Consider the following 15,366-nt stretch of genomic DNA (forward strand, 5'->3'; position numbering starts at 1 on the left):
GTCTGTATTCAATACCACATGCTGTTGTTTCCACTATCAGAAAACACTACGGCAGAAAACGCCTAACTCATTTTGGCCTCCGTCAAGGCAAATATTTACAAAACCCCTATCAGCAGCACCGCACTCCCTCAACATTAAGGCGCAAGGAGACCAGCAAGCACTTTCACACCCTTCCGCAGACTTCCTTCACGACAACACGCATCGAACACCAGAGGATGGAAGTAAAAGCGAAACAAGGCTAGGAAGCGCTTTCCGCGGGTGCAGGAAGCTGTGCTTCACCAGCGGAACCTCCGGCCAGCGGCGAGGCGCGGACCCCGCTCAGGAAGAAGTGGCGCCCCGAAGCCGGCCCCCAACAGCCCTGTTAATGACCCAGCACCAACCCCACCGCGAGCTGCCCTATCCCCGTCTCGGGACGGCCGGCGGGGCGGGGCGAGCCGCCCGCCGCAGCGCCCCCTCCGCCATTTGCCGGGCGATGCATCCCTCGGCCTGACAGGACAGCCGGAGCGGAGCGGAGCCGAGCCGAGCCGAGCCGCCGGGATGCCGCCTGCTGCGAGGTACGGCTGGGAGGTGACAGGGTGTTCTGTGTCCCACCTCTCACCTCTCCTAGTGGGTCGCTGTCCGTGGTGCGGGAGTGCTCGTTTGTGTTGTGATTGTTGGAGATGTTTCGTTAAAGCAACCGGAGCGAGGGCCGGGGCGGACCGCAAGCTCCCTCAGGGCCCAGGCCGGCCGCGCCCGGCGGAGCTACGCGGTGTGCTCCGCGCTGTCTCTCAGCGAGGGGAGATGTGTGTGTGTGCCGGGCGCGGCGTCCCCAGCTGCGGGGGTTTCCTGGAAAGGCCGCTGGTTTGTGTTAGCTCTTCGGTGGGCGCGTGGCGGAGGCCGCTGTCGGCTGAAACCGGTGACCCCGCAGCACGGCTCGATGTAATACCAGCAGAATCGCACAAAAAAAACCAGCGGGTTATGGGGATTGTTCCTCCGGCGATGTCACTGGCTGCGAAACAGACCCTAGTGATGGCCTGTGGGTTGCGTTGTAGGTAATCGTGTAGCTCAGAGACAGAAATTTGTAAGGAAAAATGAGCAGCGGTAGAGTCTGACGAGGTTTGTTGGCACCGATACCGTTTCATTGTGTCCTCTCCGCCGTGGTGGAGCGGCACACCATAGGCGACGAGTCTGTCTGTCCATCGCTCTGTTTTAATGCTGCATGTCCCACGCTGGCTCCTCCAGAGGCACGTCTGGCTCGCCAGGAGCACTGCTGGCAGTGTATGCAAGATGGACTTGTGGTTAACGGACTTGGATTATTAAGGTTATTTCAATATCCTTAGAAGCGGCTTATCCAAAGTCCCCCAACAAAGTCAGGAATAGAGCATGGGCATAATACTACAACCCACAGCGTGATTCCAGAGTTCACATGGTTTCAGTAGTAAAGTTGTTTTGTACACTGTATTACCTGTGTGTAGATTTAGAACAATTCTCTGCTGACTTCTCTGCCTGAAACGTCTTCTGTGGTTTCTGTCTCTCTCTCTCTGTTTCTCACTCAATGTTCCAATAAGTAATTTATATAAATGAATATGCCATTTGATTATTTTGAAGAATAAGGTGTGTTTTCTGCTTTACTGATGTGGAGCTTTTCTGAAGTACAAGTCAGTGACTTTCAAAACCTGCTTTGTCTAGTTGGAGGCAAATACAAAACAACCCAGCCTGGGCTCCAGTTCAGGACTCAGCAAAGTTGAGTTTTGATAGCGCTGAGGGCTTCAAGCAGCTCTGAAGGGAGTTACTTTGAGCCCAAGCTGATGAGGTGAGCGAGGGCTGGACTCACAAGTATTTCTGTGGCTTCTCTCCAGGGATTGCTGGGGCTCTAAAAAGGAAGAGTAACAAGAGCTAATCGGAGTTCTGACAGAAATGGTTTTCTCCTGGAATTTCCTCTGAAATTTACCTGGCATTGATAGATCTGCAGATGACATCCACATTTAAATGACTGTGCAAAGTCGGAGATAACCTTAGGTTTTTTCACTTTTCTATATATATATATACATATATTCTATGGTGCTAAATACATAACCTGGCTCTGAACATGCATCATTTAAGATATTTGTGGTGTTCAGCATACAGAGCCCTGCAGGAGTCACTTCAGATTCCAACAGTGGGATAGTTGTTATCCACAACAGCATGTACAGCAAGGATCAAAGGTATGCAAATACATCAATTGCATAATACCATATATAGAGTGTTTTGAACATGGTTCGTGATTAAATACTAGGATTAAAACATAAAGGAAATATTTTGCTAAGTGAATTTGGGATCCTCAAAATTTTCCACTTAAGAGAAAATCCTGAACAGCCTGAAAATTCAGATCCCAGGGCTGTAGCTGTTCTCTAAAGTGACTGTGAAAGTAGTATTGTTTGGCACTATGTTTCTGTGTGACTTCTGAACAAAGCTGGTAACCTTGTTGAAGTAAAAAGGTTATTTTATATATATATACACACACACATATATATGCACACACACACTGTATAATCTGTAAACTTGATCCGAATGAGAAAGTTGAATGATTTTTTTTCTTCTGTCACATTCACTAGTGCCAAAACTAAATGGACTTGGTAGATATGTGACTTAACTGCTTTCTAGTTTGCTGATATTAATGATAAACTTTAAGATTTTGTGACTAGCAATTTATCTTCTTATCCATAGTTTTTAATTTTGATTGAAAAGAGGAAGACTGGTATTTTATATCTCCTAAATATTCCTCGTGCTTGAATGAATTAATAAATGAACCAAATTGAAATGAAAAGAACATTCTCTTTGTTTATGAAATGATGATTCTCAGTTGCACAGATACAGGTTCTCAACATTTATCTAGTGGCTTCCTATAGTCGTGCTAGAACTTCAAATAGAGGAAGATTGACATCTCCAATCAGATTTTAACATACTGTGCTAAGTTTGACCGTAGTATGCTTTGCCATGATTTTAAATTTTAAGCTGTGGTTTGTTTGGTTGTTATTTTCCAGAGAAAATAATATTTTTTAAAACACAATTTAAATTATTTTCTCTGGAAAATTACTTTCCAGAGAAAATAATTTAAGTTGTATTTAAAAAATAATTTTAAATGTAAAAACCATTTATTTATATTAAACCTGAGGAGAAGATTCTTTGGAAATAGTTATACCCTTGCCCAGACATCTATAGATTCATGGTTGTTCCTTCATACTTTGCCTGTAATTCAAAACCAGATCCTGCAAATATTAACGCTATGAGGATAATAAATAAAATAAAAATACAACATCAAGGAGATGAAATATTTTAATGGATCATCTGTATTAAAAAATGTAGCAGAAACTTAATAATAATTTTATAGTTGGGGGTTTTTTTCTAACCTCCCTCTTCATCTGCCCTCTTTCTGGAAACAATTTTCACAACAATGACGAGTTCTTGTAATATTTGAAATAAAGCCAAGTAGTGTTTATTTTCATTGTACCACACAGTGTTTTCTGTGTTCATTTAAAATGGTAGGAGACCTTTCCACTAAAAAAAGGGAAGTGATGTTGTCATAAAGTTGCCTGTCTGATGTGAGAATCCTGGTCCCACCCCCCAATAGCAGTAACTGTTTCAGAACCTCTGCCTCCCCCTAGACATTGAAGATGTTAAAGTAACTCTTTGTACATAGGCCTGCTTTTCTTGCAAGTAATTTACTCAGGTGATTTGCTGAATGTGGTTGGTTTTTATCTATTTGCAGGTACAGAAACAAAATGTTTGGTTTGCAATCAGTAGGTTATATTTCTTAATTGCCATGGAAGCACTGATGGATGTACCAATGCATTTTCATCAACTTGGTAAGTTGTCTGTACCTTTATATTGTAAGAGGAGTAATAACGCTAATTTTTCACTAACACTCCTCCTGAGTTACTGAAGTAAGATACCATCGTCTTATAGAGCTTTCGCTGGAATAATTCACAGTACCAACAATCTAGTGTATTGCATTCTACACACTCCATTCTATACGTAAACCTAGATTTTTCACATAATAAAGAAATGCTTTGACACAGCATACTGCATTCTGCCTATAAATGTCCAATGAACTCTTAGTTGGATATGTTGTTTTTCATCTCTTATTCCAACTTTTTCGGGATTCCTTAGTTTCTGAATTAGCAGGCACAACAGAACTAGCTTGTTAGCTAGGTTAGCTCCTAGCATGTTAGCTAGAAGCTGTAGTTATAGTGAGAAACTGCTTTGCTAGGAACATTTAATTCTGTAAAAAAGATAAGATGGTAAAAAAGTTCCACATTTGATTTGCAAATCATCTTTATCTCTCCAGTCTTAATTTTCCCTGTTATCTGGTCTAATTTTTTTTTTTTCTTGTCTGTGTCTCTTACGTAAGAGCGTAACCTACAAAGTTTTGCAACTCTCCAAATATATTTGCTAAGCATGTTTGTTTAATCAAAGTTCTGAGGCAGCTTGAACTCTTGATGAACGGAATTTGATTTTGAGCAGAGATGCATTTAAAAATTACAAATATTGGCATAAAATTGGTGTTGTCATAAGATTGCCTGTCTAATCTGAGGATCCTTGAATAGAAAAACATTATGTCGGCAGGAAATATATTGGCAAAATGGCTGACACATGTGAGGTGGCTGGTGCTAGAGAGAATGACAACAGACTGTTTACATCCCCTAATCTCCAAGGAAGTGTGTCATTACTAGAATCTGTACCCTGAAACTACCTGTTTCTATAATGGGATTAGTCTCAATGTGGTAAATGCTGTGTGCCTGTTAGTACATTAGGATTCCTCACATAAATGGCCGCAAATCTGAGCTTGTGTTCAGGTAAAGAATAATAACTGTTAAAGTATTGCTTTGTTATTCATACCCATAGGATGTTTTTTCCAGATAGGTGATCTATTACTATATGGCAGGAAATTAGTTGTTCTACTGTTAACTGCACTTCTCTAAGGGGATGTTTATTACTCAGTAATAATGTAGAAGAACAAGTACTGAAGGCAGACAGGCAAAAAAGAGGATGTCTGTGGTTTGGATGGCAAAATGAGGCTTGAGAGATGAGTTTTCTCACGTGAGTTGCACATGCAGCAAATTTATACTTCCACAAGTGAGCTGCTTAATCTCTTTGCATCTGATTTCAGAAAGGATGCTGGGAGCATAGTTTAATGTTTGTGAGACAGATATCTGAAGAGCCAGATTTATAAGAGATACTTGGCTAAATATCCATCCCAAATGACTTCCACCACCTTAGTGCTCAAGTGTATTTGTGTGTGCTTCTGTGTATGCCCACTGCTAATTAAAGGTCATCTTTTAAGACACTTCTCTGCAGCCGTAAAGATTTGGTACAGGTATCTCTTTAATTAACTGAGCAGGATTTTTTTTCCTTTCCTCTTCCAGCCCTCTCTGCAAAAGTAGACAAGGATTGCAAAATAACTGTATTAATCCGTCAGGAAATTCTCCCAGTGTCTTTGGGACAGAACAGTTCCACTGACCTGCTACTATTCTGAATCCCCTCTAATTGACCAGGAATATGTATTCTGGTATTATGATTCACATCACAGTGTGACACCTGAGAACCTTAGTTGTGGACCAGAGTGCTGCTGTATTAGTTGCTGTATAAATGTAAAGTCAAAGACATTTGTAATGCTACAGAAAATACCATTCTAAGGGAGATTAGGAGAATAAAAGAAAACATAAAGCAGTATTAATCAGCACAGTTAATCAGGCACAGCAGGCCAGTGGTGTTTTGGGTATTGCCATATTTTTGCGTAGAGGGTTTAGGTGTTAAGACAAAAGAGAGTTCATAGTGAAGAGTTTTAAGGAAAATAATGAAGTAATTTTGCTGATATTTCCGTGGAATTAGTCTATAGCATGAGAACAAGCATATATGTTTGAAATTAAACTAACTTCTTCGGCCAACTAAATATGGGAGTTGGCATCTCATCAGTAGAAGGATAGACCACAAAATGCCTTAAAAATGAGGATAGGAATTTTATTTTTGTTGCAGTCAGAAAGCGGAAGGGAAATAAAGGATCCTGAGGAAAAAATTAGAAAGGTCAGAACAATTATTTCAAGAGTGTCTTGAAGCACTGTGCTGAGATATGAATGATGCAAGACTGGGTTGATCAGAGAAAAGAAGTCTGGGTACAGTGAGGATGTGGTTGAACAGTCTCTTACAGAGGCTATACAAAAAGATGCGGGACATCTAAAATGTCAAGATCTGCAAGAAGGCTGGGTTCAAGAGTTTACTTGGATAGTAAGGCCTGACTAACAGTCTGAATGTGGCCTTAACCATGTTCTGTGGCAGAAGTGTTGTGGCATCTGTTGGTGGTATTCTTTCTGTTCTTTTGCAGGCGGAGAATAGAATGCTGTAGAGTTAAACACTACAGGGAAATGTTACTTCTGTAACATTTCAGGACACAAAATAGAGAGGGAGTTACAAAATAGAGACTGAGATAGGGAGTTACAAGTGTTAGCTGACTGGAGACAGTGAGTGATACACCGAAGTTGTTAAACTACAGCTTTGAGAACTCCCCACGTTTAGCAAAGAATTGCGTCTGTGAATTTGATTCAATAATGTTCTTCAAGCAGTAATAGTATTTTTTTCCCAGACCAGCCTTAAGATTCTTTTCATGACTTAAACAAGTGTTTAATAGGCAAAGTGAGCTACCTGAAATATAGGCAGAATCTTCTAAGAGGATATTTGATAAGAACATCCTAAGAACATTTATTCACACTGAGTCATGAACCTCATCTGGCAGGGATCAGCATAAGCCTGAAGCACAGTGTAGTTATCGAAGAACTAGCTCCTGGGAGCCTCCAATTAACGACAGATGTTGGAAGGGGTCATCCCATACTCTAAGGAGGGAAGGGTAGGGGAAAGTTGTAGGAAGAATATGGGAAAGAAAGAAACAGTTCCACTGATGGAATACTGAGTATTGTCTCTAATTGTTGGAAATTAGTATTGCTAATAGTAGGCTAGTAATCAGATATTGTAGACATACAAATGCATTAATACATAGTTTTATTTTCCAGTGTTAATCAGCATTCTGTATACAGCTTGTCACAGCTTGCCTGGTAAGAAGCTTTTATTGTCTTTCAAATGTTTTTCTTAACAGAGTTCAAAAAACTTGCATCATCTTAAAACTTCATGCTTTTTGAAGGAAGAACTTAACAAAGGAGGACAGTCCTTTGCATTATTGTTTCTGTTATGCTGAACTCTATTCTAGTTGCTTTATTTTGGGGCAAATGTGGGGCTGCTCTAATTGGGTTTATATATTAGAATTGCTGCAATCTCACATTTGTTTGCCATTCATATGGCAAACAATATGCCAAACATGCTGATTGTTTCTGGGTTCTTTTTCCCCTTTCTAGAAAGATTTCTGGGACAGCCACCTCAAAACTTACAAATGGAATCTTACAATTTTCAGCACATTTTGTCCTGGCAGGCAAAAAGTGATCCAATTATGCCAACATACTATCGTGTGCTGTACAGTGACCGCAGGCAAGTCATATTTTATGACACAATTTTTAATTTTAATGTTTATCAACTCAAAATATTAAGACTAGAGGAGGGTTTATTTGTCTGGTTTTCCACTCAGAAATGCTTCCTCCTCTCCCCCTGACACCTACTTTTTTATACCAGAAAACACAGATTATTTTGATCTTCTTTTAATTTGTCTTGATTTACAGGAACTGGAAGACTGCTAAACAATGTTCAAATATTACACAACTCTCCTGTAGTCTGACAGATGATTTTAAACATGTGAACACTCAGTATTCTGCATTGGTTCAGAGCTTTGTAGGAAATGAAGAATTCAATTCTTCTGTACTTCATTTTGTGCCAATTACTGACAGTAAGTTCTCTGCATTTGCTCATTTTAGTAGTTTTTATTCATATCTCATGTGTAAATTATATTCTGTTAACTTTACACTAAAATACAGCAAACTAACTGGGTCAGTAGCTTATTCTTTTATGTAAGAAAAGATGGATCGGTATATAATCTAGCACATGTGAGTTACAAGACCTGGAATATATAGGTAGCTTTCTAAAATTAGTGGCTACAGTAGTAGTTCTGGTAAATGACAAGGCTCGGGTTTTCAAATAAAATATATGTGTAAATATAGAGGATATAGGATCATATGAAGCATTGACAAGCAAAAATCTCTAAATGCTTGAAGTACATAACCCACAAAACATTTTTTTTGTGTATTCAAGTAGTCAGTGTTGAGAGTTAAATACTATGCCTGCACTAGGTGTAGGGGAAGAGATTTACTTGTTTGCTCATCAATGTGCTCTTCTCCCTTGCCTTGCTGACGGAAGATGCTTATTAGCTGTGACATCTTCTAATGCCAGAGGTGGCTTCACCCTTAGCTGTGCTTAGTATTCAGTTTTGAAGTAACAGAGTGATTGAGGAACAATTGGAGAACTATGGGGGAGAAACTGTATTACCCCTAAATTCAGCACAGAGTTAGCCACTGCTGTGTCCACTTATAGTATCGGAAATGATGAAAAAATAGAGGGGATGTGAAGAATAACCACAAGGATAACTGAAGGATTTGAGAACATCCCTCTAAGGTGGAGCTCTTCAGTCTTTCAGCAGTTAGTTTTTTGAAAGTGTAAGATCAGAAGGTGACTTGACCAGTAGTTAACATGGTGGCAAACTTCTTCAGTCTCAAAACCAAAGCATAACAGCATGCTCTGACTGGAAGCTGAAGCTAGATTTAATTTTAGCTAGGAACAAAAGCATATATTGAATTGACCACTGCAACAAACTGTCAGGTGCTTTGACTGGTTGTCCATTACTGGCAACTTGTAAATTGAAATTGGATGCTTTGCTAAGTAGTTCTCTAATTCAAACCATAAGCAATTGAGTAAAGTCGTGTTTTCCAGGGCAGAGGACTTAGATGAGCCCTGTAGCATTTTCTTCTTTTACAATGCCTAAATAGGAAAGAATCAATATTCTGAGATATTTTCCTACTCGGTATAGTTGATAGCTACCTTCAAATACCTGTGGTGGAATCTCACCCCCATTGACAGATGGATTTGAGCAAAGACAGAAAAGCTTCATAACAAAGAGCCAGCAATAAAAAACACTTCTGGCTGTAACCAGATTTAATATTTATTTGTAACTTAAAGCAAAAGATGAGAAAGGAATAAGTGTGTAACCATTTGACTAGGACATGCTTTCCTGTTTGGGAGTAGATGAAAGCTCACGTTTGTTCTGAGTATTAAACTTGTCTGGGTTTGGTTTTTTGATTGTTTTTTGTTTGTTTTTTCTGTTTTGTAGAAACACTATTTCAGGAACAGAAGTAGTTAGCAAATGTGTGTTGCTTTTTTGAATTTTGCAGAGGTTGGCAAACCAGCCTCTACCTTGATCAAAATCCACATGCCTCTGGAAAAGACAAAGTGAAATGCAAACTCTAAATTTTGATGTTTCCCCCCACCCTTCCAGTGAACTAAACAGAAATATAGGTTTATGGACATAGTTTGTTCTCCTGCCATTTTCCGACATTCCTGCTCCTTTATTGTGTAAAGATCTTAGGCTTGATTCACTATGGAAGTTCCTCCAATATTGATGGATATGTAGTTTTGAAGAAAGGACACAAGCAGCATGCACGGCGCTTGGAACACACGTGTGTTCTGAGGATCTGAATGCTCAGTGGAAGTTTCACAGAAGTGTAACTATGTTTCACTATGTTCTCTGTCCCACTTTCAGTAGAGTGAAAAGTCCCACTTTTCACTTTCAGTAGAGTTCTAGTATTTGGAGCTCAGCTGTTAAGTTCAGCCCTATAGCCTTCCTTGCAACTAGCATGAATATGTGCAGGGCTACACACCACTGAATTTCTACAAAAATTTCTTCCACAGGGTGGCTAGAAGATGATGATGATGAGCAAGAAAGTAAACAGCTTTTCCTATGCATTAACCTCGGCTTTGCTCTCAAATAGATAAAAAGCTCACATCTCTGTGGAGCTGAAGCAAAGCCTTTGTCACCTTTCTGCTTCTTCCCTCTCCTCCACTGCTTTCTGTTTTTCAAATCTAGTCATGTGGGAAAAGGCTTTTTGACTGTGGAACTCAAATGTTGCAAGGCCTTGTGGTTTTAAAGCAGTGAAATGCTCTGGAATCTGATTAGTCAGCTACATGTCTGTCACCAAAATAGAAGTGGTACTGAATACATAGTGCATATTTCTACCTTTTCATTTTTTCTTCTTTTTTTTTTTTTTTTTTTTTTTTTTTTTTAATAGCATTCCTGGGACCACCAGAAGTTAATATCAGTTCCTGTATAAATTGCATAAATGTCACCATAAAGCTGCCAACCTCTTACTTCAGAGAAAATGAAAAACTACTGTCTTTAATTGATATATATCAAGAGCTTGATTATGATATAACACTGAAAACACATGACGGAGAGCATAAGGTAAAGGATTTTTTTGTTTATTTATACATTAGAGGAGAAATATAGAAAACACAAAATGGCACTGATGGTTAGCAGATTCACAGAAGCAAATATGTGAATATATGAACAGAAGATACTTAGAAGGAAACAAAGAGAATGGCCATCATAACCTCAGTTTCCTTTTACTGCATAGTAGCAGGCCTAGAAGAGGAATGTTAATTGTCCTGTATCCTTACTTGAAATAAAACACAGAGCACTGGCTCAAGTGATTACTCCCTGAGAAGACAAGGGAAAGACGTTTTAGCAGAAACTGCTAGCAGGTGTAGGCACACTAGCATGGAGTGTCTGTACTGGAAGTTGTGAATGGTAGGTCAGACAGATACCTGTTGGGAATTTAATCTAACTCATCCTGCCAGGAGACACAGAATAAGGACTGCAGCTTTCCCACCATAGATGGTTTTTTGTCCTGATTTCTGAATCAGAATATCACTTGCAGTTTCAAATCTATAGCATCTATCTGAGGCTACTTCAAGGGGACATACAGTAACCAACAGTTGGGTACAATAGGCAATTTATCTTTGATAATACTATGTTTACAAACAGATGTAAGGTAGGCATCTTGACATCAGCTACAACTAGAGATGAAGCAGCTGTCTACGTAAACCAGTGAGTTACTGTGTCAGTCTTTGCAGTTTCACCAGTTGCTGGGGATCTTTTTTTAGGCACATAGCTAACTTTGAAACATTGTCTTTCATGGCAGAGGCCCCAAGAGAAAACCACTGAAGATGTTTTTAATATTGTCATTGAAGAATTGTATCCAAATAGAAATTACTGTATGTCTGTTACAGTCACAGCATCTCTAAACAAACATTCCATCCCATCAGCCTGGAAATGTGTAGCTGCAGGCTCTGTAGCTCAACAAGGTAACTGTCCTGTGGGGCAGGAATGGACTGTGTGACTTAGCTAGGTGCATGTGAGTTTGATTTTTGTTGTTGGGCTTTTTTCTTGGGTTGTTTTTGGTTTGGTTTGGTTTGGTTTTAATATAGACAGAATTACAAGTCAATTAATCCTAAAGTTACTAAGAGAGAAAGTACCTTTTCAGTGATAAACATTGTGGGGATTTTTAAATGAAACATAAACCCCCATCCACTTTGGGGCTATATATCTATTCTTAATCCTGCAAGCCATACAAATCTCCACTAACTGTGTTTATCTGCAGTTATCAATGATGCTGTATTTTCTTTTTTAATTCCTGAATTTGAGATTTGGTCTTGTTTTGACTTTAGACCAGATGACCTCTGATCACAGAGGTTCTGTGATTCTAAATAGCTGTTCTGAATGTGAAATATGAAATGCAGTTACTGGAAACTTCATTTATGTATGTTAATTGATTTTGGTTTTTTCACTTGCAGATCATCATGTAGTTGTTATCACATGTGCTGTATGTTTTTCACTGATGTTAGCTGGTACCTTGAAGTATATGCATGCAAGAGGCTATATTCTTCAAAATAAATCACTTCCACGTACTTTGGTGTGTATTAATTCTCGTTTTTAACTTTCCTGGTTGGGAGGAGGAAATTTTACCCTCTGAAATTTCTAGTCCTGTGCATTAGGTACAAGTTATAGATGTACATATGGTTTAATTTGCAGTTCACACATGTCAAAGATAGAACAGACATGATTCAGCAGCCTGTAGGCTATGGAACAAATATCCAGACATTTTCAAAACCATTTCTTGCTACTTCTGTGAGAAGTTACTAACAGATAGAGATCATTCCACCCTACTCAGCATTTGTCAGGCCACACCTGAAGTATATCTGTTTCTGGTCACCACAGTGCAGGACATATGTGTACAGAAACCTGAGTCTGCGGAGTAACATCACCAGTAGCTTCTCAGTCAAAGGAAAAATGCTACTAGAAAAATCTACTGAAAGCAGACATACTCTGCAAGTCCCCAACCTTCCAGTTTCACAGGTATCTCGTACTGTAGATTGGGATGCAGTTATGTGCAGATATGTCCCTGCCAGAAAAGAATCCTACTTGTTGCTTCCAGAAATGTTACTGATAAATTCAGGATTACTTCTCTGAGTCACCTGTCTTCTTTCTTCCATCTCAGTAATGGTTTTTTACTGTATTCTGATATACACAGGCAGTAGTGAAAAGAATGCCTGATTAGCAGAACACTTAGTAGGAAAAAAAAGGTAACTTGCATATGAATACCCCTGCTGGAATCTAGAGCTAGGCATAGCACCTTAGAAACTAACCCCTGGGCCAAGCTGTTGGGATCTACCCAAATAGTGGAGTTGGATGTTTCTTTTCCTTTATTTTTTATTTTCAATGTGGCTCTGGAAGAAAACATACTTGAGCTGGGGGTTGGTGGAAGGAGGTGCACGTACAATCAGATTGGTATCAACTCCTTGTGTTTCTGTCCTTTGCTATGTCCTTACCTTCACATCTGTAAGATTGCTGAACATGACTTTGCCAAGTAATGTCTAAGGTTATTTTTTTAATTATTGTTGGCATTTTCCCTCAGTGCTTTGAACATTCAGTACATCCGGGGAGGTTCAGAGCAAAGCTGAGCCCTGAAGTCTGCAGAAAAAGCCAAAAATGTGGCACAGAAGGGATAATTTGTTTGACAACCTTGTGACTGAGGGTATTTTTTCATATTTTGCATATGTGCAAATTTGGCTGATCTTTTATTTATTCACTTTGTTATTTTAGGTATTCATCAGGAGGTCAGCTTATACGCCTTGGACATTTGAATCTGAAAACATAGCCTCTATAGAGATCATTTACAAAGAGGTTAAAAAAAGGGCAAATAATTCCAGCGGTGGTGTCAGTGATGAAGATGAGAGTGATGACAGCGATGTCATAAGTAATCATGACTATACAGGGCGGGATATCTTAAACAGAGTACCTCATTCCTCTGATGTGCTAGATGCATCTGTGCAGTACTCTACAAATAGCATGTGTGACGATAGCAGCAGCCAGGCAAGCGAAAATCCAGACACTGACCCAGAAGATGTTGAAGAGCAGGAGCTGGACATTGAAGAAGACAAAGACACCAGTCGTGAGTTACTTAATCCTTTCTCTGAGGCAAATTGTAACTATTCTTTGAGGCCAAAGGACAGTGCTTGTTTTACCATTAACTTAAAAACTGTGCTTTTGGGAACCTCTGAAGAGAATGTGGATAGTTCTGCCGCTCTTCTTTCTTCCCAAGAGGATGCAGCTGACTGGCAATGTACTCATGCTGTTGAAGCAAAACTCCTGGATGACACAGAAAGTGTGCAGAAACCCCACTGTCATAACAACTCTCACGAGTGGCAAAACTCTTCTGATGATGATGAAAGTGACACATCAGATTCAGATATGTACCAAAAAAATGAATACATAAGAAGATGAACAAATAAAAACCACTATTGTTTTATGATGTACAAAAATCAATGTTGTCCAACACCATTGATTTATGGACTCGACACACAGATCTTCTTTTTGTTTTTTTTTTTAACATTCTGTGAGTAGATGCCTGAACACTGAAAATACACAACATTCATTTTTAACAGCTATTTTTCGGAGCTCACCAGGTTGCTGCAGGTATGGTTCAGGTTGGATGAGCCACAGAGAAACAGAAATGAGTGTTCAGATGCAGCAGAAAGAGTAGTTACTTCATTTTGCAGTTGGAAAGTGAACTACACCTTTTAGCTGTTCCAAAGCAAGTATTTCTTGTAACTGAAGTGCTGTTAGTTTGCAACACAGGGGCTGTGAGTGGCTGACCCCTCAACCAGACCACTTTTTTTTTCTTTTTTTTTTTTACTTTTTTTTACTTTATTAGCTCTGTTGCTGGATTACTCTGGAACCTGTTTTGCTGGATGGATTGCTGTGTTTGAGTCAGAGAACTGAGTCCTGCATTTGTGCAGAGAAACCTGATTAAGTGAAATAATTGAGACAGAGATAATAACATTCAGTCTTACAGAAGAGTTCTCCTTACTGTGAATCAAGGCATTAAATATACCTTTTTATAATTTTTTTAGTATAATTATGTGCAATTATTGGATACTACACTTTTAAAATATTTTTATTATGTTTAAAAGTTACTACAGTATGCAGTTTAACATTTGTGCTTCATAAAAAGAAAACTTTTTCATATCCCTGTCTGAATTTTTATTGTGGCTCTTACATGCTACATGAGTATGAGCATGTACTCCTTATGCTTTTAGGCATCACATCCTTGGAAAAAAAAAAACAAACCAGCTTTTCTCACCTGGGGTTGATCTGTTTAGGTACTAGTTTTCTTGCCCCAGTTCAGTAACTGCAGCAGTCAGTTATTCTTTTGGTCAGGATAGCTGAGACCAGTTTCAGAGGTGCTGGAATATATGCTGCTGCTGCAACTGCTTAGTTCAGAACGAAGAAGGTGTAAGTACCTGGCATCTTGAATATTGGCTAGCTAATTATTTGCAGATTTACACATCTGTAGCATTAGTAGATGAAACTTGCACTCACACTCACCCTGCGCCACTGCGTGCAGTTGGTGTGTGTATCTCCACAGCGGTTGGTGCCAGGGAAATTGTTCATATGTAAGTGAAGGCTGTGGGACTGCATGCGGGCCCATTTAATGACAGGAGGTGACAGATGGGCTGCAAAAAGTCTATTAAACCCTCACAAGAATTGGCATTTTCAGTCGGTGACATTAATCAGTTGAGAAACAACCGTTTTTTCTCTGTGATTAATAAAAATGCTCCCTCCTTCCACCAAGTTTATGCTGGTTTTGATCAGGGATGCTAAATGTTCTGTTAGAAGCACTAGTGCTGGCATCTGGTGCGGGCCACATCCTGAAGACAGAAGACAAACCTTTCCTCAGGTAACATTTGTACTGACTGCAGCAGAAATTTCACTCAAGATCAGGTTTGATGCTATTCATCGTCTGGCCTCTGTTTATGTGTTATTTATCTATTTATCCACTTTGTACCGAGCTCCCACCTCCT

General features: G+C 39.5%; 1 protein-coding gene across 4 annotated transcripts; it reads left to right on the plus strand.

The window, feature by feature from the left end:
- Window positions 1–459: 459 nt before the first annotated feature.
- On the plus strand, window positions 460–14,947 carry IFNAR2 (interferon alpha and beta receptor subunit 2). Of its 4 annotated transcripts, XM_080613695.1 has the most exons (11): window positions 475–554; window positions 1,839–2,183; window positions 3,728–3,824; window positions 7,023–7,064; window positions 7,362–7,491; window positions 7,680–7,843; window positions 10,233–10,405; window positions 11,145–11,307; window positions 11,797–11,915; window positions 12,221–12,358; window positions 13,106–14,941. In XM_080613695.1, exons 3-11 carry the CDS (start codon window positions 3,782–3,784, stop codon window positions 13,784–13,786), a joined length of 1,653 nt encoding a protein of 550 aa, XP_080469821.1. In that variant the 5' UTR covers window positions 475–554; window positions 1,839–2,183; window positions 3,728–3,781; the 3' UTR covers window positions 13,787–14,941. The 4 variants fall into 4 exon arrangements, with proteins under 4 accessions (XP_080469822.1, XP_080469821.1, XP_080469823.1 ...); XM_080613696.1 differs by lacking the exon at window positions 1,839–2,183 and having other exon boundaries at window positions 460–554; window positions 13,106–14,947; XM_080613697.1 differs by lacking the exon at window positions 7,023–7,064 and having other exon boundaries at window positions 13,106–14,946.
- The last annotated feature ends 419 nt before the right edge of the window (window positions 14,948–15,366 follow it).

Source organism: Psittacula echo, assembly GCF_963264785.1.
Source record: "Psittacula echo genome assembly, chromosome: 3".
Lineage (NCBI taxonomy): Eukaryota > Metazoa > Chordata > Aves > Psittaciformes > Psittacidae > Psittacula > Psittacula echo.

What these genes read in the sequence shown, in the direction of transcription:
- IFNAR2 (XM_080613696.1), top strand. Translation starts at nt 3,782, where the DNA reads ATGGAAGCACTGATGGATGTACCAATGCATTTTCATCAACTTG. An exon ending in AGGCTCTGTAGCTCAACAAG is followed by an intron (nt 11,308 to 11,796) that starts GTAACTGTCCTG and finishes TTTCACTTGCAG; the next exon opens with ATCATCATGTAGTTGTTATC. An exon ending in CCAACCTTCCAGTTTCACAG is followed by an intron (nt 12,359 to 13,105) that starts GTATCTCGTACT and finishes TTGTTATTTTAG; the next exon opens with GTATTCATCAGGAGGTCAGC.